The 23,796-nt window shown below is 39.8% G+C and overlaps 1 protein-coding gene across 3 annotated transcripts in view; it reads right to left on the reverse strand.

Moving 5' to 3' along the window:
* The window catches only part of alg6 (ALG6 alpha-1,3-glucosyltransferase), an 87,688-nt gene that overhangs the window by 23,547 nt on the left and 40,345 nt on the right, over positions 1–23,796 (reverse strand). For all 3 annotated transcript variants that reach the window (XR_005630441.1, XM_039734572.1, XM_039734573.1), the window contains 2 exons: positions 8,033–8,118; positions 2,098–2,182 (listed from right to left, as the gene is read on the reverse strand). Coding sequence is in view for 2 of the 3 variants with exons in the window: in XM_039734572.1 (XP_039590506.1) it covers positions 2,098–2,182; positions 8,033–8,118 (171 nt within the window). In the remaining variant the exon portion in view is untranslated. The remainder of the gene's footprint in view (positions 1–2,097; positions 2,183–8,032; positions 8,119–23,796) is intronic.

Raw genomic sequence — 23,796 nt, forward strand, 5'->3', positions numbered from 1 at the left:
AAGACATAAATCATTTGCAACGAGTGCAGAATGCAGCTGCTAGAATCCTAACTGGGAAAAGAAAATCCGAACACATTTCTCCAGTTTTGATGTCACTACACTGGTTGCCTGTGTCATTCAGGATTGACTTTAAAATACTGCTTATGGTTTATAAAGCCTTAAATAATCTCGCTCCATCTTATATATCGGAATGCCTGACACGTTATATTCCAAATCGTAACCTTAGATCTTCAAATGAGTGTCTCCTTATAATTCCAAAAGCTAAACTTAAAAGAAGTGGTGAGGCGGCCTTCTGCTGTTATGCACCTAAAATCTGGAATAGCCTGCCAATAGGAATTCGCCAGGCAAATACAGTAGAGCACTTTAAAACACTGCTGAAAACACATTACTTTAACATGGCCTTTTATAACTTCACTTTAACTTAATACTGATACTCTGTATGTTCAATTCTTCATAATAACTATTCATGGTGGCTCTAAAATCCGTACTGACCCCTACTCTCTCTTCTGTTTCTTTTTCCGGCCTGCGCCACCACCACCTACTCAAAGCATCATGATGCACCAACATTGATGGACTGAAAGCCAGAAGTCTACGTGACCATCATCATCAGGTCCTTCCATGAAAACCCTAAATACAAAGAGGACTGTTTGATTTATGTTAGGTAGATTGCCCAGAGGGACTGGGCGGTCTCTTGGTCTGGAACCCTACAGATTTTATTTTTTCTCCAGCCTTTGGAGTTTTTTTTTTTTCTGTCCACCCTGGCCATCGGACCTTACTCTTATTCTATGTTAATTAATGTTGACTTATGTTTCTTTTTTATTGTGTCTTCTATTTCTCTATTCATTTTGTAAAGCACTTTGAGCTACATTTTTTTGTATGAATATGTGCTATATAAATAAATGTTGATTGATTGATTGATTGATTGAAAAAAAGACCATATACTTAAAAAAACAAAATTCACAGAAATCTTTGGCGTTTTGCACTAAATAGAATAAACCACAATAAAAGAATGGAGTGACCTCCTGAAAAAGAAGAGTTGTGAAACTACAGTGGACCCTTGACTTGACAATTCGTTCGCGAGGGCTCGTTGTAACTCAAGTTGGTTGTAAGTCAAGACTATTTTTCCCATAAGAAATAATGGAAATACCCATAATGCGCTCCGAATCTCCCACAGCAACACTTACTTAACCTTTTCATAATAAAAAAGGGTTGTACAATGTGCATAATTTACCAAAACACCAATAATTTTTCTAATGTACTAACCAAAAAGTTATAAAAAGTGCCTAGCCCACCAGAAACAACAATTTCATACTGTACTCACCATTTAATTTGACATCTTTGGGCTGCAGGAAGGGAGGAGGAGGAGGAGAATGAAACGGAAGGTGGTTATTGTTTGGAAGGAGCTTCCTTATGCAAATCTTTTCTTTGTGGATTTCGACATGCTGTACATATTAGCGAGATCGGTCACATGAACGCCACTCTCTTATTTCAGCACAATTTCCTTCTTCGTTTCGATTGTGATTGCTTTCTTTACCTTTGTTACCTTCTCTTCCTTCCTTAGCAGTTATCAAAATTAAATGATATAAATCACTGCACTGACCAAAATTACGTCCACAAGCACACGTATCTGGGCTCTGACTGATGCTTACTAATGCTCTCGGCTGTTTGTTTACAATCGCACAAGCGGATACACGTGACCGCATTAGGGTCGTGACGCAAGACGTTGGTCGTAATTCAAAACAAAAATTTTGGTTGTGATACCAAGTTGTTCACATGTTAGGCTGGTCGTATATCGAGGGTCGACTGTATTACATTTTCTGTAAAATACTCAACACATCACCTCACGCTCCAGGCCAATCCTGACTAAATACGTACATTGCCTTTATTTAGAAGATCCTGAAACCAGATCTATACCACAATTAACCAACAGTTGAGTAAGTGGACTACAGGACGCCAAAGGTCCTGTCTCTTTTGAAGTCCATTTATTTTGAATATTTTGCGTAACTCACTTTGAGTAAACTAATAATGTTGTAGAGATAAATGATAGGCGCTGTACATCAATTAGTGAAAGTCAGCAGTAAAGCATGCGATACGTACCAAGGACAGCCTGAAGCCGCTGATGGTGGGCTGGAATATCAGTTTTGTACAGGAAGGCAAAGCAGCCAGAAGAGTTGCAGCAAAACTGGCAAGAAGAAAAAAAAAATTATTAACATTCCAAATTTTTCAAACTATAGGATTATTTTTTAAAGGTTGGATATAAATGTACCCAGATACAGTAAAACATATAAAAACAAGGCCATGCACAGCTACTTTACCACTTTGTACTTCTAGACAGGTCTCTGCTTGGCCATTCTGGTAAAACACACACATTTCTTCACATACTATTGGGCTTCAAGTTGCACAGAGCACCTCTTTAGCTCCCCCATTTTTCAAGTATGTGTGCATTTCCTGTTTTCTTCATATTTTAGTTCTTTATTGATGGACACCCAACTGTCTTCAAAAAAAAAAAAGTTCAATCAACAAGCAATGCTTGTCAGGAAGTATCAAATGTGCATCTCTGTGCACCGGGAGTGCAGCCAGTGTAGAAGGTGTAAAAAATGGACTTATTAATTTTATTTTCAAATAAATATGGCATATACAGAAGCCTATTTTCATCACCATTGTAAATAAGGCAAAGAATGAGAAACCATTTGGTTTGAAATTTGTCTTGAATTTTAATTGCCACAACAACAGATTCATTACATTCAGAGGATAAATGTTGAGACTCAGTTTTCTTACAGGACTGTGCTAGCCAACGATCCATCACTGTAGCATTACAAATCGTCCCATTTAATCTAATTTGTCAGCTTTGGTAACTATGACACAGATAATGTTAAAAGGGTTACCACTCACATTTGATTAATCAGGCAGCAGCCGTGTCAAAGCTTGCACAAAACATGTATTCTTATTTGTTAACTTGCATTACAATTTAATTAAACTGGCATTACTGGTAAACGTCTACTTCCATCCATCCATCCATCATCCAACCCACTATCTCCTAACTACAGGGTCACAGGGGTCTACGGGTTAGCCAATCCCAGCCAACACAGGGCACAAGGCACGAAACAAACCTCACTTCAATTTTCTATTAAATGTGTATTAGGATTTTACTGCTTTATGAAGTGAAACTGAACAGGGTTTTTAATAAAATGTGTGATGTTTACAATTGGTTCAATTAGCCAATAAAAGGTGTTATTTTGCTTGACCCCTCATTCACATTCTGTCCCATGCTGAAATTCAATCCGTGTGTGTGTGTGTGTGATATTTATGTACACAAATTATTAGACACACTGGTACCTAACCTGCTTATCTATGCAACTGTCTAATCAGACAATCATGTGGCAGCAAATCCTGCTGATGCAGGTCAGGAGCTTCAGTTAATGTTCACATTAACCACCAGAATGGGGAAGAAATGTCATCGCAGTGATTTTGGCCGTGACGTTATTGCTGGTGCCTGATGGGCTGGTTTGATTATTTCTGTAAGTGGGATCTCCTGGGGTTTTCATTCACATCAGCCTCAAGACTTTTCTCATAACAGTGCAAAAAACGCTTGCTGAGTGGCACTTCTTGTCGACAGAAACGCCTTTTTTGATGAGAGAGGTGAGATGAGAATGGCCAGACTGGTTTGAGCTGGCAGAAGGTCTGTGATAACTCAGATAGCCACCCTGTACAACTGTGGTGAGCAGTAAAGCCTCTCAGAATGCACCACACGTCGAACCTCATGGCAGAAGACCACATCGGGCTCCACTTTGGTCAGCCAAGAACACAAAGCTGAGGCTGCAGTGGGCACAGGCTCACCAAAGCTGGACAGCTGAAGAATGGGAAAGTGTAGCCTGCTCTGTAGAATCTCGATTTCTGCTGTGGCATAGGGTCAGAATATGGCACCAATACTATGTAATGGTGTGGGGAACATTTTCTTGGCATATTCTGGGCCCATTAATACCAGTCAATCACCACCTGAATGCCAAGGCCTATCTGAATATTGCTGCTTACTGTTGTACTAATGTGTATCGAGGAGGAGGTTGGGGGCACACCCACCACACGACGAACCACCTGGATTGTGCCAATCTTGCCACCAACTGCCAAGACAGGCATAATTTATAATCAGATTTTTAAAACTATTCAAATATAATGATCAAACAGTCCAGATAAGTTAGCATTAACAGAGGCAGGGATGCCTTATTCATTTTTTGAAATGTTACTCAAATAGTTTTATTGTAGCTAATATAAATTTATACGTCACTTAGAGGGTAACTTTGATTGTTCACGAGCACAGCATTGCCACATCCTGTTAATTTTTTTTCTGCTGGCTTTAATTTTCTGCTTTCTATTTATTTTATAATGCACACTTTCAGCCAAACAAAAAAGATTATCTATCTACTTTTACATAAGCTTGTTTCTTAGGTTTCCTCATTTGTGATTTGTAAAAGGTGGAAAGTGGAAAGGTGGGCCATAAAGACTCATTAGTGATTAGTCAGCGACGTTACACAAGGCCTTTTTGCAGCCTGTAGCTAAATGTCTTAAGAATCGCTCCAACCTCTTTACATGAACTGGGCATGCACTGCTTGTCTTTATGTTTTACAAATGATGTCACACTTTGATGCTGGCGTACGAGGAAGGTGAATAGAGTATCCATCCATCCATCCATTATCCAACCCACTATATCCTAACTACAGGGTCACGGGGTAGAGTAGAAATATTCAATTCTGAATCCTAGGGGGCTCTGCCCGCTGCTTGCTTCGCTTGCCAACCCCCAGGTGGGCACTATGCACCAGCCACTTCACAGCTCTGCCACTTGTGTACGGGGAAGCGGATGTGCAATTTAAACAGATTGTTATTCTCATGGGGATTGTTACATATGCATAATAGAACTCACTATTTTACATTACAGTGAGTAATTAACCATAGTAAAATAAGTAAAACGTAATAAATTTAAAGAAAAGTGTGTTTCATGTTTCGTTAGAGGTATTTGTTGCATTATACATTGTCGTTCTGTTTGGCTTTGAAATTAACACGCAAATACTTTTTAAACTTACACTTTTACTGTAAAACTTAAAAAGAATATTTGGAATTAACTTTTCGTCAAAATCGCATTTAATTTTGATTTCGGACTTTCATCGTGACAACACAACGTATAACTGCTCGTGAGTGAATTTCGTTTCTTTCTCTCTAATAAATAAACGACTGTTTGTCCCTGTGATTTGTTAATTGTCATAGCAAAAGCTAATCAAACGGGAAACTGTAAATGTTTTAATACGAATGGCATATCAAGATCTCCTTTGGTGTCTAATGTTACCCCCTGAAGATGTACTACATTACCTTTCTTGTCGTCTGTTCAAATTTTACATGTCAGGATTGTTCGACCAATTTTGAATACAACTAATCTTGCCCTATTGCATAGCCCCTCACTCAGACATAAATAAAACAATAACATTACGATACATCCTTCTTTCAACAGTAATTTCGCCGGTGGAAGACCAGACGGTGTTAACAGTTGTAGATATTCTTTGTGATATTGTTAGTTGATGTTTTCCTCTTCTGCACCATCACCACCAACTGTTTCAGCAGTCTATTGATGCACATTTGACCAATTTGCTGTGTAACCGATCGTCAATTTTCATGTTAATTCATTTGGCTTCATCATTTCTCGGTACTAGGATTGCCCGTGTACTCATTTCTGCTGTTGAAATCCCTTTGTGATGAAATTCTTCAATAAGATTTGGACATAATAATGTAATTCCTGGACAAACTTGTTAAGAAGGCAGGCTCTATTGTAGGAATAAAGCTGGCCAGTTTAACATCTGTAGCAGAGCGATGGGCGCTAAGCAAACTCCTATCAATGGAGAATCCACTTAACAGTGTCATCTCCAGGCAGAGGAGCAGCTTCAGTGACAGCCTTTTGTCACTGTCCTGCTCCACTGACAGACTGAGGAGATCGTTCCTCCCCCACACTATGCGACTCTTCAGTTCCACCCGGGGGAGTAAATGCTAACATTACTCAAAGTTATTGTCTGTTTTTACATGCATTTTTATTACGCTTTAATTTAATATTGTTTTTTGTATCAGTATACTGCTGCTGGATTATGTGAATTTCCCCTTGGGATTAATAAAGTATGTATGTATGTATCTATCTATCTATCGTCTTTTATTGGGAGATTTTGAAGAATATACGGAATAACCGCTGACAAATTTCATCAGGAATACATTTTTGAATTGTCGAAAACTACTCTTTGATCATCGTTCAATTGTGAGTATATTTCCCGAAGTGAGATGCAGGAAGTGTGTCTGACGAAAGCATTCACACGAATGAGAGGCAAGAGGACCGTGGGCGTGGGCCGTCAACCGGAAATGGAGACAAACCTGAAAAAATCTCTTGGCAATAATCTCATCTCAAGATTTTCTTTTATAATAGAGAGATTTAAAACATAATGGTTGACACTTTAATTTATTTCTTACCACTTTGTACATCGGGGGACGGTATGGATGTGAACAGAGAGAGACATATAATGAAGCTGAGGCCAAGTACAAGTTCCTGTGGGATGGTATCAGCCAGCTGAGAGTGCCAACTAATGATGTCTGTGCATCTCTTGTAAGCACTTTCTAAACACATTCTTTGTGACGTGTGACTTTACCTGCTGCTTCAGCTGCTACTAGAAAACGCCTCCATTTAGTAACAAAGAAGGGGAGGACATCAATTTAAACACAAGCCTCTACTGGAGCAAGAAAAAAAAACAACACTTGTCATGATGTTCCATTAACCTTTCAATACCATGTGCAGATAGTTGAATTAAAACAAAAAAAAAAAAATCGGAGAATGCCAAACCATACAATATTATCTTTTCTTTCAGTTTTGTTGCGTAGAATCACACATCTCACTTTCCTTTGGAGGACTGGCTTTAAACTTAAATAACAACATCTTTTTTTCTATAGTTGCTCTTAGTACCATTATTGTCCAGTCGGCTAGATTACTGTAACGCACTCCTCTGAGGACCACCCAAGAAAGACATCAATCGATTACAACGAGTGCAGAATGCAGCTGACAGAATCTTAACTCTGAAAAGAAAATCCGAGCACATCACCCCAGTTTTGATGTCACAACACTGGTCACCTGTGTCATTCAGAATTGACTTTGAAATACTGCTGATGGTTTATAAAGCCTTAAATAATTTCTCTCCATACTATATTTCAGAAGGCCTGTCACCTTGCACTCTAAACTGTAACCTCAGATCATCAAATGAGGGTCTGCTTAGAATTCCGAGAGCTAAACTTAAAAGAAATGGTGAGGCGGGCGGCCTTCTGCTGTTAGGCACCTAAAATCTGGTATAGCTGACCGATAGAAACTCACCAGGTTAAGAGAGTGGAGCTCTTTAATAAAACTGCTAAAACGTCATTGTTTTAACATGGCTTTCTCAGAGCTTCATTTTAGTTTAATCCTGATATTCTGTATATGCATTGAATTATCCTTACCATTCATGGTGGCTCCACAATCCGGACTAACCCCTACTTTCTCTGCTGTTCTTTTTCAAGTTTTCTGTGTTGCCGATCTGCACCTGATCAGGGCCCTGTGTGGTCCCTGCATTGATGGATTGAAGGCCAGAGGTCCACATGACCGTCATTCATCAAATTCTTTCATGTGAAGCCTGAAAGCCATGAGGACTGAGTCTGATCATTTATGTCAGGTAGAATGCCTAGGGGGTCTGGGTGGTCTCGTGGCCTGGAGCCCCTGCAGATTTTGTTTGTTTTTTCTCTAGCCCTCTGGAGGTTTTTTTTTTTTTTTTTCTGTCCTCCATGGCCATCAGACCTTACTTTCATTCCATGTTAACTAGTATTGCTTTTTGTTTTATTTTTATATTTTGTCTTTTTTCTCTTTCTTCATCCTGTAAAGCACTTTGAGCTCCATCACTTGTATGAAAATGTGCTCTAGAAATAAATACTGTTGTTGTTGTGCTTGTCCAAGTTCTTTAGTTCTACGATGATAAAATGAATGGCATACCTGAGTTGTACCTGGGTCTGCTGTAACAGAAGTGTCTTCATTTTGATCAGCACACTAAGACTGCACCATGTGTTTGCAACTTTATCCTATTTCAAAAAAAAAAAAAAAACCTGTTAGCATCAAGAACATACACAACAAACTTTAGCTCATCTTCAAAAAACAATCTCAAGGATAAGAAATTCAAATTCTACTTTTATTTCCCTAACATTTAAATAAGCCTTTTAGGTGTCTTGGAAGAAGGACAGGAATCCTGGCCAGGATAAAAGAGGGATTCCTGCTCGGCCCAGAGGTCATACTGGATGGACTAGGCGAATGAGCATGCTGGCAGCAGTTCAGTCCCCCACACAACAGGTTAAAGTTCTCCTTGAGGCTAAACCTGATTAAGACACCTGCAGGGTAGCATGGGAGTTGGAGTTTGGAGGGTACTGCTGAGGGAGGACTGCCCAGGTTTCCACATGACTCAGAAATGCTCGGGACAATCTGGGTTGTGACACCCTTAGCAGTTTCCAGGTCAGAGTTAAAGGATAACCTGCCACCTCACTTAACAGAGTCAGAGTCGGGGGGCAAAGGCAGCAGGCAAAAATCTGTGGGAGGTGGAAGGAGAGGATTTGTGCATTTTGACTGGCACTTGTATGAAGAAGGTGTTAGAGCCAAATAAAAATCTTTTACTTGAACCCAGAACAAAATAATGAAATTCTCAAAGGGTCATAGAGGAAAAAATGCAAAACTTGTTGGATTAGCAAGAGCACGGGTGGGATTGTGGTTTAATGCATTGCAGTTCCAGATTCATGGTTCAAAATCAAAATGTTGGCACAATCCACGTAAGAGTGTTTTTCTCCCATCTTGACTCTGTTTTGCTCCCATATCCCAAAGAAGTGAAGGTTAAATTAAGTCGTATCTCAAAAATGGCCAAGTGCCCAGTCCAGGGCTGGTTTCTGCTTTGTATCTGTAACTGACCAGACAGGTTCTGGTTCACTGCAATCCTACATTGGACTAACAGCTTCTGGAAAATGAAAGAATGAATATTCTAAGTACACCGAGGAAATGCAAGGTTGAGATGCTACCTAGAAGGCAGCAGTTCATGAGAATTTAGAGGAAATAAAATGAAACTACAAAAGAAAAGCATGCAATGCAAGAAATACTAACATTCTGGGTGGAGACTAGTTAATTAGCAAAGACAAAAACAGGCCAAAGGACACAGAACAACAATAATAACTGCTGTTATTGAAGGAACCATGAAGTGTTCGTTTAACCAGAATATTCTTAAGGAGAATGTCTAGCCAGCTGTCCATGACGCAAGGATGAAGCTATGAAACGGGACAATCAGCCAAAACACGAATGAATGGCTCAAAAGAAACAAAACGGAAAGTTTTAATGGCACAGTCAAAGTTCTGACTTAAACCCACCAGAGATACTGTGGCAGGACCTAAAGTGACGAGTGTGTCTGGAGTAAAGAAGAGAAGAGCAAAACGGCAAAATGAAAGACTGATACTCAATTACAGGCAGTGTTATTCCTGTTAACGCAAACTAAAATGAAACATGTCACCAATGATAAAAATAATCATTTTATTAACTAAAACTGAAATTAAAAAATGGAAAAAAAATTTGAATTAAATTAAAACAAGAAAATCAAAACATGTAATTTTAATGTTGATTTTCACCAATCTAGTATTTGTGCATAATGTACATATAAGCATGCAGTCGCCGATTCTTTTATTAAATATTATTTAAAACCGTGCAGTCGTAATATTAGTTTAGAGATGAGCATTGACTGGTGGGCATTTGTGCAGGTACCCCCTCGCTGCTGGCATCTGAATTTGTGGGTTTACATCCATTCATCACCTTTTCCTTCTAGAACTGAGAATGAATACCAAAGCCTCATCACTTCTGTGGCTCCGATGCCCACTGTCTGTGAACGACAGGCAGATTTTACCAAACTTCAATTAAAAGGCACTCTAAGTACGCCACACATTACCTTGGACGATAGCTGGAGCTGAAGAGTTTGAAAATTAGAGCCATGGAGGGTTTGTCAATTTGAAATAGTCACACCCCATGCTTCAAATTCAGTCAGCATTTACACTGGGGAAAAAAATATCTTTATATACCAATGAAAGCTGGAACTTAAACAGATTCAGCTTTATTTTGCATTTATATTACTTGTTTGTTCCTTTGCAGTGACAGATTAAGCAGATGCGTAGCACGTAACCCACATATTAACCAGCCGACATTACACATACATTTAGTTTTAATTGGGTAGGTTATTAGTACTGATGTTTCAGTGTGGGTAGTGTGGGGTTGCAGGATGTGTTCCTGTCTCACTATCATGATGAACTTCTCTATGTGAAATGTTTCCTTGATAGTAAATGGATGGACTACAGTAATCTTAATATATTTAGAATGCCGCGGCATCACAAACATTTGAACAGGGAATGTGACATGCTGTGCTTGGGCGCTTATCAGTACTGTTACTTCTGAAGGACATCATCCTGTTCAGAATTTATTTTAAAAATTGTAATGAAAATAATTTTTATAAAAAATAAACTGTGTACAGTAAACTTTCTTTATCTAACATTGCCATGCTTAACATATGAATCACCAGTGGTAAAGCATTACAACTATCTGATAGATTGCAGACTGCAACCCTGACATGTCATGAGAAAACAAAAAAAAAACAAAAAACAAAGAAAAAAAGAAACTTGAGGAGTTTGCAACACCAAGTGAGATGACGCCATACGAGTCTTTCGTCTGCAGCACCAGGGGGATCTGCCAGGGGCTGTTAGACATGAGATGAATAGCCAACAAAAAGCCATTGAATGGTCGATGTCTTTCCAGCCTCTGGCTATAAAACTGACAACAAAACCCACTCTAATCTTATTCATTGTTCCTTATCACTGTGGGTGATAGATAGATAGATAGATAGATAGATATGAAAGGCACTATATAATAAATAGATAGATAAATCTGAAAGGCACTATATGATAGATAGATAGATAGATAGATAGATAGATAGATAGATAGATAGATAGATAGATAGATAGATAGATAGATAGACAGATACTCGCCTTTAGGTTCTCCCACGGATAAGTTGGGACTTGATTTTATCATATAATTTCTGGCATTTTATAATCTTGGTCATATAAGTCGAATGCAGACAACTCCTGCTATTGGTCCAAGAGATTATGATATGCTAACGCCCACCTGAGAGAGTATGTGGTGCAGCAATGCGCTGTATCAGCGTGTGCTCCTGACCTCTCTAACTCTCTATTGTGCCTACGTGACCACACGGTAATACCTGAACTATTCTGAAGCGATATTTGCACTGTTTTCTGTTTTTTGTATCTCACACCCTCAAACAAATTTATCGTAAGAGCATCCCTTATCTACGATGGAGTGTTTCATCAGAAGAAAATATGAAACTGGTTTTAAATTGAACGTCGTTGAAGTAGCGATAGAAATTGGTAACTGTGCTACTGCAACAAAATTCGATGCGTCTGAGAAACTGATGAGAGACTGGAGGAGGAAAGAAGATGAAAAAAAAAAATTATGTGTCGCAATTCTGAACGGGTGTATAAGTCGAGGTCTGATTTTTATGATCGATTTTTCTGGGTTTCAAGGCCCGACTTATACGTGAGTATATATACAATTAATTGATCGATCGATAGATTGATAGATACATAGATAGATAGACGGCCGGCATTTCAGTCCGGACAGGACATCCCTCAACTGGAAAAAACAGCCTTTACAGGACACTACATCCCCCGGGACACTAGATGGCACCTCCCCTGCAAAGAAATGGCTCCTTGGATTCCTGCAGGGCAGCATGGAACATAGAGTCCGTCTCTTCTGCCCTGTTGGGTGCCGTGGGTGCCACCAAGGGGGAGCTCACCAAGGACCCGGGGACTTTTATGATTACGCCACCCCGGAAGTACTTCGGGGTCACGAGGACGGAAGCCCGCAGTACTTCCGGGGCACTTGATGAAGGAAGATGTGGAATTGATCCGGAGAAGAAATACTTCTGGGTCATAGACTTTAAAAGGACTGTGAGAAACCCCAGCAGACCGAGCCGGAGTTGGGTGGGAGTGTGACGGAGCTGCTGGGAGTTAGAGGATTGTATTATTTTTTTGTGATTATTGAGAATTGTGGAGAGTGCTGTGCTTTGGGCACTTTATTGAAGAAAAATTATTAATAAATCTTTTTGATTTTACAAGTGTGTCTGGGACGTCTGTCTGGTGGGTTCAACGGGGCAACAGCGCCTCTAGCGTCCACAATAGATAGATAGACAGATTTTACATTCCTACATGTAAGCAAAGAAAATTTGGTTATTTCTTCATGGCCTTCTTCTTTTTACCTGCTTGTTACTTAATCTAAATTCAATTACTTTTTATCCTGTGTTATTAATGACATCTTGCCTTTTATCCCTGTCGTATTCCTTTGACTATATTGAAATGCTGTAAGACTGGGAAAGGCAGTCTACAAGTAAAATGCCTATATTATTATTCTTATTACACAGCACCATGAGCTCAGGGTTGACTGCTAGCCTGGTCAGTATCTGTATGGAGTTTGCATGTTCTCCATATGTGTATATGGACTAAGTGTGCGTGATTTCAGATATTGTTTTATAGCTGAATACTCCAAATGTGGCGTTAAGAAGTCTCAGTTGCTAAAATCTGTTTATTTCTGCACATGTTGTTAAATGACATCCTCCCAGTTTAGGCTCACATGGAGCTCCACAGGTTCTGCATGTTGCTTATCAAGTGAAAGATCTGAGGTGTTGCTATGACAGATGTTCAGTATGTAACTAAATGGCTTGCTTGTAGAAATGTAATATTTACATGGAAAACCTGACATGTTATAAGCGTCACAAATATCTGCGGCAATAAAAATTTTAAAATCCTTTGAAAGAAAGGAAGTTTAGACGGAAATGTCACAATATTGGAAGACTAATTATTCAAATGAAAAAGTATTATATCAAAAAAGGGATTCAACACAACGATTAATTGTTTTCTTTTTTCTTAACTGAGTGAATCTGAGCACTAAAACATGGCGAAGTGTGCCTTAAATTGATTTCAACCGATGTTTAAAGGTCTCATCCTGGTCCTACACAGAGCCAACTTCAGCCGTGCCCAGTGGATGACAATTACCTTCAATGCCACTAAGAATTAAGTCTCACTCCAAAACTCCTGATGAATTCACCCTGGAATGTTGTACTTTTTCTGTAATGTGTATCAACCCTAAATTTAGGTCCCCTACTTATTCCAAAAATTGTTGTTTCTCCCATATTTTAGACACAAACAATATTATTCCAGTAACATGTTGCCCTGCGCATGCGGTTGTCTGCCAGGCCTAGTCCTTTGTTAGAACACCTGCTATACAGAGAGATTGATGTATTCGTGTATGTACTCTGTGAAATATCACTTCCAGGGAAAAATACAACATGACCTCACACAATGAGCATTACAACACATTTAAGTTCCATTATCATAAAGCATAGCACTGATAACAGTGATGCTATCTAGTCAGTGTCTAATTTTAATATGCTACTGCTACTGTCACTGTGGGACCACAAACAGTTCACCTCACTTGTCTGTGCTCCAATTAGAAAAAACAAAACAAATGGAACTAATCGCCTCTCAAATGTTGTAAGTCATCTTGAATAAAGGTGTCAGCCAAATATGTAAATGTATTAGCATTTATATATTTTCTACAGTCTATTACAGGAAAAGACACACTATTGTTCACAATAATAATGGAGTTACTTTTAATAAAAAGCGGTTGAAATGGGATTTCCATTGCCTGCTGTGGTACTGAATAGGTATGAAGTATCGTAAAATTTCACTGGTATTGGTATTGAAAACTAAATTCTGGTACTGTGACATCCCTAACTACTGGTGCATGTAATTATATTCTATTACCACTGTTATTTTTAATATGACTTTAACATGACATAAATATTTGGTAAACAAAATTGTGAAAGAAAAACTCTTTGATAAAGTGACTAGAAAATGAAAAACTGATCCAACTTTCGAACCAGCAAATCATTTCTCTGTTGCACTAATCTTTATTCGCATTCTGCTTAACGGATAAACATCTTGCCGTCTACACCCTGACTGACTGCAGTGTTGACACCCGCTTCCCAAAACAGTAATGGGTGGCCCCACTCCTTATTTCCTGATCACCCAGTCCTGCTTGTGGCACTAGGAATGAAGGTCTCTAGTCTGCAAGCTCTAGCACTGATCTCCTACAGCGTAATCTAGGAGTCTCAGGTGCTCCTGAATACTTCAGGCCCACCTCTCACATGAAAGAAACTGAAAACACCCGGGTGGGTTCCTCAGTACAGGCTAATTCATAAAGCCTCCTGGAGCACTTAGTAAGACTAGAACGACGGCTCTTCCTATGTAGAATGTCATGCTTGCTCTGTGAAGGCAATAAGCTTCATTGTTGCAAAAGCTCATTTTATTTTACTGACCTCATAAGGTCCTGCCCGTGGTTTGTGGAAGCTCCTTTACCCTGAAAGTCTAGTCCTGACAAAGCAATTTTTAAGAATTCTCCATGTCACTCAATGGGCATTGTCAAAGTGATCATTCCACAACACCAGAGTCTAGGGCCAAAGGCACTGAAGCTTGTCAACGCAGATCTTCACCTTCATGTCACATCGAGCCGTATACAGTGGGTATAGAAAAGAATCCCCCCTTCAAAATATTCCCATTTTATTTTGCTTTACAGCCGTTAATGAAAACACACAAACCAATACTTTTCCAGCTTTACTTACTCAATGTAATCTATAACATCCAAGTGAAAGATATCACAGCTACAGTTCAGAAGAATTTTAAAAAATCAAAAACAAGAAATCCTGAGATTAATAAAGGATCCCCCCACCAAACTCAATCAGGTGTCAGTGCCCACCATTTCCATTGCAGTTACTGGCTTCCTGCTCCCTGTGATCAACTGTAATCAGTGAGATTAGTGAAGCTGTTCCTGGTCCATTCATTCCCTTGCTTGGTAGTGCAACTGACAGCAAACAACTCACTATGAGTGGCAGGCCATTTTCAAAAGATATCAGGAATAGAGTTGTGGACAGATAGAAGGCAGGAGATGGAGACATAAAAATCTTAAAAGCTTTATCAATCCCAAGGACTACAGTAAAGTCCATCATAATAAAGTGGCAAGTGTTTGGTACTACTAGGACCCTCCCTGGGTCCTCCAAACTAGATGGAAGAGCAAGGAGGAAACTGGTAAAGAGAGGCTACCAAGAGGCCAATGGCCACTTTGAAGGACTTACACGATTTTATGGTCACTGTGTGCATGTGGCAACAATTTCACAAGAGCTCCACAATTGTGGCTTCATTGGGAGGGTCGCAAGGAAAAAGCCACTTCTCAAGAAAGGCCACATTAAGGCTCGTTTGAGCTTTGCCAGAAAGCACCTTGAAGATTGTGATGCCAAGTAGAAAAAGGTCTTATGGTCAGATGAGACCAAAATTGTACACCAATGCAGCTCACCATCCACAACACACCATATCTACAGTAAAGCATGGAGCTGGCAGCATCCTGTTGTGGGGGTGTTTCTCTGCCACAGGGCCTGGAGCTCTAGTTAGGGTAGAAGAAAAAATGGATTGAGCAAAATCCCGTCAAACTCTTGAGGAAAACCTGCTACCCTCTGCCAGGAAGTTGAAGATGGGCAGAATGTTTACCTTTCAACACGACAACAACCCGAAGCACATAGCAAAACTGACCACACTGTGGCTGAAGGAGAAAAAAAGTGAATGTCATTGTGTGGCCAGTCAGAGCCCAGACCGAAATCCCACTGAAAATCTGCCTCACCATCCAATCTGACTGAACTTGAACAATTAAACTGTAAAGAAGAGTGGGGGGCAAATATTACTAATATTACTCAATCTAGATATACAAAGCTGACAAGAGAAGCATCCCAACAGATTCAAAGCTGTGATTAAAGCAAGCGGTGGTTCAACAAAATGACATTGACATGGGGTGGGGGGTGTGGTGATCATTTATTCATGTCAGTATGTCTTGTGTTTGACTTTTTATAATTCTTCTGATCTGTAGCTGTGATATCTTTCACTTGGATGTACTGAGTAAGTAAAGCTGGGAAGAAATATTTTTTGTATGTGTTTTCATTTAAGGCTCTAAAGCAAAAAAATGGGACTATTTCGAAGGGGGGGGATTCTTTTCTATACCCACTGTATATGCAGAGATCGGTCACCCAGGTTTTCCATGAATTTCTCAAATCAGGTGAGCCTGATGAAAGCTCTACTGTCCTGTATCACTCCAAGCATCAGTGAACAGCCCAGTTGTGAGCAGGCCGAGAGTTGTAACTTTTCATATTTAGTTTGTGCAAGTTAGAGTTTGAGGTATTTTCTTTGAGAATTATTTTGGCACGCAAAAATGCATTCAATTTGAGATTTAATGATTTGGGGTTTATTCAGATAAATGGTAAATTTGGTGTACTCGTCGGCCTATGGTCACTGTCTTATAAAAGCTGTTTGCTGTCTGGAGCAGTCTGTTTGCACGCTGAAAACAATATTCAGTAACATCCCTGTTGCTAGCTACACCCAGGCACATGATGCCAACACTTGGTGTAATTTTTTTCCCCCCCCGAGTTGGCAGATAACACATGCCAAAGCACTCACAGACAGCAGCTCACCCTACAACCACCTAATACCGAAAATGAGCAAAACCAGCAGCACAAAACATACTAGCGATTACCTTGGATTATAGGTGATGAATGAACAGCATGTTAATTTTCAGCCCACATCATCACTTGAAGATGACTGTCATCTGCTTGTGGGAGTGGAAAATTAATGTGACACACAACAATTCTTAGAGATGACATAGGGGCTCGGTCTACATAAGAACCTTTTACCTATTATGGGGTTACTGCTGCACTGGTTATAAACCTACTACAGTGCCTACAAAAAGTCTTTGCCACTTGGACGTTTTCAGATTTTAATGTTGTACAACACTGAATCACAGCGGATTTAATTTGGCTTTTATAACACTCATTAACATAAAAAGACTCTTTAATGTGAAAGAGAAAACCGATCTCTGGAAAGAAGTTTAAATTAATTATGTAAATTAATATACTACATAAATTAATTACTAATATTGGGAGAGATGGTCGGCAGCTCAGCCCGGCCAGGACGACCCTGAAATGGAAGGATGGGGGAAGGCAGCTATTTTTGGACACTGCCTTAAGCCAAACCTCTAGATGGCAGCTCCCCTGGAGTGTAGCAGTGCCCTGGATTCCCACAGGGCATCTTGGGACTTAGAGTTCGGTTTCTCAGTCCTGTTGGGTGCCATGGAAGTCATGTTTCCCTTATAGCGCCGAAGTACTAGGAAGTCATGAGGTCGAAAGCCCCAAGTACTTCCGGGGTGATTAAAGACTTGGAACTCGCCATCTGAACCGGAAGTGCTGGCTGGAACTATATAAAGGACTGCAAAACACCCAGCAGGCGAGCCAGAGTTGGGTGGAGGTGGATAAAGCATGCTGGGAGGTGTGTAGGAGAAAATAGAGAAAGAGAGAGAATTGTGATTAATATATATACTTGTGTTATGGTGGCTGTGGTGCTTAAAAGATGAAAAAGAAATTAAAGGTCTTCTCGGTGCTTTTACCCTGTGTCCTGCATGTCTGTCTATTGGACAACAGTGACTCCTAGCGTCCACAATTGTGTGTTTCTGACAATGTACAATGTAACATGTTTAGTCCGATGACCTCAGAAACTCCTTCCAGCTGATTTCACAGTGTCCCACACGCCTCTGGTAAACTATAGCTGAGATATCCTGTGCATTTTTCTCTCTGCAGCTCTCCCATAAAGCTGTGACTGGTGAAGCACCAGGCCAGTCTGTCCAGTCTCAACCACTGTAGCTTGTGACTCCTTCAGAGTTCTCAGGGGTCTCTTGGTGGCTTCCCTCACTAGTCTTCTTCTTGTACCATCACTCTGTTTTTGTGGATAGGCCTGTTTTAGCAGATTGACAGCTGTGCTATGCTCTTTCCATTTCCATGATTGATTTAACTGGATATTCAGTGATGTGGAAATTTTCTTGTCTCCATCTCATGATTTGTGCTTCTCAATCTCCTTGTCATGGTAGTTGCCTGAATGTTCTTTTGTCTTCATTGTGTAGGTCAGTCCACCATACTGACTAATCACAAGCTGCTTCTTCCACATACCGGGGCATTTTATGCTGTAATCCATTGAAAACCCTGGAGTACAGCCAGGTGATCTTCATTTAGTTAATTCTCTGACTTCTAAACCCAGTTAGCTGAAGCAGTAGCGATTTAGGGGTGTCATATTAAAGGGGGTGAATACCTATGAGATCAATTCTTTTGTGTTTTATATTTGTGATTATTTTAGATCACTTTGTAATGTTTTCACTTTCACATTAAAGAGTGTATTAAAAAAGTATCCAAAAATGTAAAAACTTCCCAAGAGGGTGAATACTTTTTATTGGCACTGTACACTAACAAAAGGTCTGGGGCCTCATGTATAAATGGTGCGTACGCACAAAAATGTTGCATAAGCCTGTTTCCACGTTTAAATCACTATGTGTAAAACCTAAACTTGGAGTAAAGCCAAGCACATTTCCACGGTAGCTTATACCTGGCATACACAAGTTCTGCACTCGGTATTGCAGACTGGCGGCACCCAGCGTCAAAGCAGTGCTGCTGTTCCTGTGTGGTTTCCCTTTCTTTTTTAGATCCACATCCCTGACGCGGCTTTAATAAATACACTGAAATTAACCACATATTGTTTATTAGTTTAATGCATCTGATTGTAATTAACCTGTAACAGTATAATGGTCCACAGACTGGCCAAACTATTCTAAATACCATAGCTGATTTAGCGTTATTACTCTCACGGCTTCTTTTCCTTCTTTCAGCTTTTCCCGTTAGGAGTTGCCACAGCGGATCATCTTTTTCCATACTACTCTTACTGCACCACTCAGAGCAGCTGATCGGAAAGAGAATTATCGGTATACAGCATCAAGCACACGCTGCTTCAGCCATGCTGTCTACTGAACCGCTCTCACACATCAAATGCTTCAAAACCTTTCCTCTACGGACCTCGCAGTTCAGAAAGAGTTTCATCCCAAGAGCTCTAAACGCATTTAATCAGTCCATCAATTGCTCCTTGTAGAACTGTTTGTACTTATAAGTACAATCACCTCGCTGTAAACTTGCACTACAGTTATAATATTACACAACCTGAGCCACTTTATAAAGCGCGTATTCACATATGATGACGATATCATTTTTAAGATGAAATGCAGCAAAAAATGTTGATTATATTATACAGATAAAACTTTAACTTCATTTAAATAATCTACATTGTTAATAATTAAACATATGAGGACACGATATCGCTGTGCTAGCAAGGATCTGGCACTCCGTTCACGGATTGTTCCTGCCTCGCGCTGTATGCTTGCTGGGACTGGCGTGACACTGGAAGGATAGAATAATTAAACACGTACTACAAAGATATTTCAATGTTCCTTAAAAGTTTTGAAGAATTGGCGTTCTAAGCTTACAGATGGCTTAACGTCTATTACAGAGCTGATTGTGTGGCGATTGGGTATCTGGAAAAAGAAAAGTGAGGACAGGAAATGGAGGTTAGTACATCTGAAAGACACAGTACTGCTACAATAAAGTATTTCATCGAAGGTCGCAAACAATCACTGAGCTTGTGTTCCCATGTTTAATAACATGATTTAACTCCTATCATCATGAAAATGATATCAAGTATACATCTCAGTATTTTAATTATTCAGAGAGGTGTAATTTTACGAATGTAATGGATTCTGTGTCCAGTTGGAGGAAGAGAGCCGGTTTAAGAAGCAAGTAGTAATTCACACACATAGAGCACATAGAAGATCAAATACAAAACAAAGCACTTAACATGCTACTTTAGTTATGATGGGATTTGAGAAACTAGTAAATTAAATGATTTTAAGATGAAGTTTATGATGTTGTACTTTAATGACAAAATAAACTATTTGATTAAAGTGGAAATTTCGAGATTAAAGTTGACATTTCGTGGTTTTTTCCCACTGTGTACCTATTTTTTTTTTCTCTGTGCCCTAATAAGCTTTCATATGACACTCAGATGGTGGGCTACGTCTCACCTTTTCTCAGCGACTTTGATATGTGACAACTTCTTTTTTAATTTTGGGCACTGTGCGACTTTGTGAACTTGAGCTTTAGAGTTTCTCCGACACTCTATGTCACTCGATCAGCTTCCTTTTGTTCTTTATAACACCCTTTAAACCAACAAATTTTACGTTTTTCTTTGCCTCCACTTGGTATTTACTGAACTTCTTCTATTTCCCCCCCGTGCTTTTGCCATTGCCTTTTCACAGAACGCTCAGCTTAAGGGCTATTTATATTGATTTGCATATTCAAAGAGGCGTAATTCTGGGAGGAGTTGGGGTGGGACAGGAGGCACGTGCGTTAATTTTCACACTGACCGGGATTTATGTAGAGGAGGAACGTGGAAGTGGGCGAACGCACACATTTATGCATCTGGATTTATTTCTGCTTAAGCACATTTCTACACATGCCATTATGCATGAGGCCCCTGGTGAACACCCTCTGGACTATTGGCACAAGTGCTGGCATATACAGTGGGTATAGAAAAGAATACCCCCCTTTGAAATATTCCCATTTTTTTGCTTTACAGCCTTAAATGAAAACACACACAAAAAAGATTTCTTACCAGTTTTACTTACTCTGTGCAACCTCTAACATCCAAGTGAAAGATATCACAGCTACAGTTCAGAAAAATTATAAAAAATCAAAAACAAGACATACAGAGATTAATAAAGGATCACCCCCCATTGTCAGTGTAATTTTGTTGACCCACCTTTTGCTTTAATGACAGCCTTGAGTCTGTTGAGATACTTCTCTATCAGCTTTGCACATCTAGATTGAGCGCCCACTCTTCTTTACAGTTTAACTGTTCAAGTTCAGTCAGATTGGTGAGCGTTGTTGGACTGCTGTCTTCAAATCTTTCCACAGATTTTCACTGGGATTTAGGTCTGGGCTCTGACTGGCCATACGAGAATATTCACTTTTTTCTCCTTCTGTCACTGTGTGGTCAATTTTGCTGTGTGCTTCGGGTTGTTGTCGTGTTGAAAGGTGAACGTTCTGCCCATCTTCAACTTTCTGGCAGAGGGTAGCAGATTTTCCTCAAGAATTTGACGGGATTTTGCCCCATCCATTTTTCCTTCTACCCTAATGAAAGCCCCAGACCATGCGGCAGAGAAACACCCCCACAACAGGATGCTGCCACCTCCATGCTTTACTCTAGGTATGGTGTGTTGTGGATGGTAAGGTGCACTGGTGTACCGTTTGGTATTGAGGCCAAACAGTTCGATTTTGGTCTCATCTGACAATAAGACCTTTTTCCACTTGACATCAGAATCTTCAAGGTGCATTCTGGCAAAGCTCAAACAAGCCTTAATGTGGCCTTTCTCGAGAAGTGGCTTTTTCCTTGCGACCCTCCTGAACAAGCCACAATTGTGAAGCGCTTGTGAAATTGTTGCCACATGCACACAGTGACCAGTCTTTGCCATAAAATCCTGTAACTCCTTCAAAGTGGCCATTGGCTTCTTGGTATGCCTCTCTTACCAGTTTCCTCCTTGCTCTTTCATCTAGTTTGGAGGGACGGCCAGATTCACGGAGGGTCCTACTAGTACCAAACACTTGACACTTCTTTATGATGGACTTTACTGTGCTCCTTGGAACTGATAAAGCCTTTGAGATGTTTTTATCTCCATCTCCTGCCTTATGTCTTTCCACAACTCTATCCCTGAGATCTTCTGAAAATGGCTTTCCACCAAAAGTCAGTTGTTTGCTGTCAGTTGCACTACCAAGCAAGGGAATGAATGCTGTAGGAGCAGTTTCACTAATCCCACTGATTACAACTGATCACAGGTGGAAGGAAGCCAGTAACCGCAATGGAAACGGTGGGCACGGACACCTGATTGAATTTGGTTGGATCCTTTATTAATCTCAGGATTTCCTGTTTTTGATTTTTTTTATTCTTCTGAACTGTAGCTGTGATATCTTTCACTTGGATGGTACAGGTTGCATTGAGTAAGTATAGCTGGAAAAAATATTGGTTTGTGTGTTTTCATTTAAGAGTGTGAAGCAAAAAAAAAATGGGAATATTGCAAAGGGGGGATTCTTTTCTATACCCACTGTACATCCCTGTAATCACCAAGCTGCCAGTTGAATCCCCATCACTGACTCACTCACAGTGCTATTATGATCTAATTGTACCTGTAAATAAGCTTGTGATGACGTTCATTATAAAAAGGGATTACAGTATACAAAGCAAAGTGACACGTAGTGGATGAAGACAGACATTACTTTGGTAGCACACTTCTGGTAATAAATCTAAATTGAACATTATGGGAAATCAAAGTGTTAATTAGATTATAACAATTAAAGGGGCCAAATATTTAATCTTGTTTCACCCGCAGAGATAATGTAGAACATGGGAACCTTTTTATTGCCCAGCAAGCCTTTTTAGTGTGTAAAACAATGACTAGTTTTGCCTTAAGCTAAAAGAGCTGTTTGCGAAATACTACCTGATGGTTGCATTATTGCAATAGCCTCACCAGTTTCTTTATAACAAAATAAAGTGAGAGAACAATGTCTACAGGCGATCTGACACTTGAAACATCCTCAAAGTTTCACCAATCTGGACACGATTCAAAAACAGGAACGTTTTCAGCCCTTTTTTGGTTACAGTCAGCGGAAGGAGAGGAGCGTGATTTATAAAAGGCTTGAAGACTTTAGCAGTTGTGCTTGGATCAAATTTGATATTAAATTGACAGCCTTGGCTATGGAGGATATGATATTGTACACTCATCTCTCTCACACACAGCTGCTCTGACCACAGCTGTGTGAACATTGCTGCCTGCAGGCCTACCAAACCAACAGCTCAGCCATCTTATCTATAAGCCAAGTAGTAACACGGGAAAGAATCTGCCACTGTCCTGCTAACGGCAACACATGAAAAAACAGCCATGGGCTGCAGAGACAAGTGCACCTACAAGTTAGTCAAGGATTTTACAGCCATCAGCATTTGATGCCATTTTTGTAAACCAGGACCCCAGACTAAGAATGCTAGTCAGGCGCGCCAGTGTAAACTTACTCTACCCTGCTTACACACACAATTTCACAATTAGTCCAGACGCATGTCCAAAAAGCCATTTATCTAAGTCCATATGGTGTAAGGTCACTCGCACTCAATATTTTAATATTTATAGCTTTTCATAAATAAAGTCTCATAAAAATCACAGATCCACATGCTTCAATTAGCCCCCCACAGATTTATTTGTGCCAGATAAAACTTGGCGGCCTCGGTTAACTAATGTAACTTAAGACAAAATTTCTTCGGATGCATAAACTGCATTTACAGCAATATGACTCACACAGTATATCTGTCAAAGAAAAGTTTCTTAATTGCATGTATATGAACTAAGCCATGAAGGTTTTTTCCAGTCTGTATTATGTACAGTGTGTAGGAGTTTTTCCTCAAATTGAAATATAGCATCAAGAAATAACTTTTTACTGGCAAAATGACCTTGTGTCCACGAACCCTGAGCAAAAAACAAGTTTTGTGGAATCAAATCAGCCAAATAACAATACTCACTGTGTGATTATTAGTGAATCATTCAAACTGGACGCATATGTATGTTAGTAGAATAAAGCCCAATGTCAGCATGAAGGATAATACATTAAA

The sequence above is a fragment of the Polypterus senegalus genome, chromosome 14 (genome assembly GCF_016835505.1).
Source record: "Polypterus senegalus isolate Bchr_013 chromosome 14, ASM1683550v1, whole genome shotgun sequence".
In the NCBI taxonomy this organism is placed as follows: Eukaryota; Metazoa; Chordata; class Cladistia; order Polypteriformes; family Polypteridae; genus Polypterus; species Polypterus senegalus.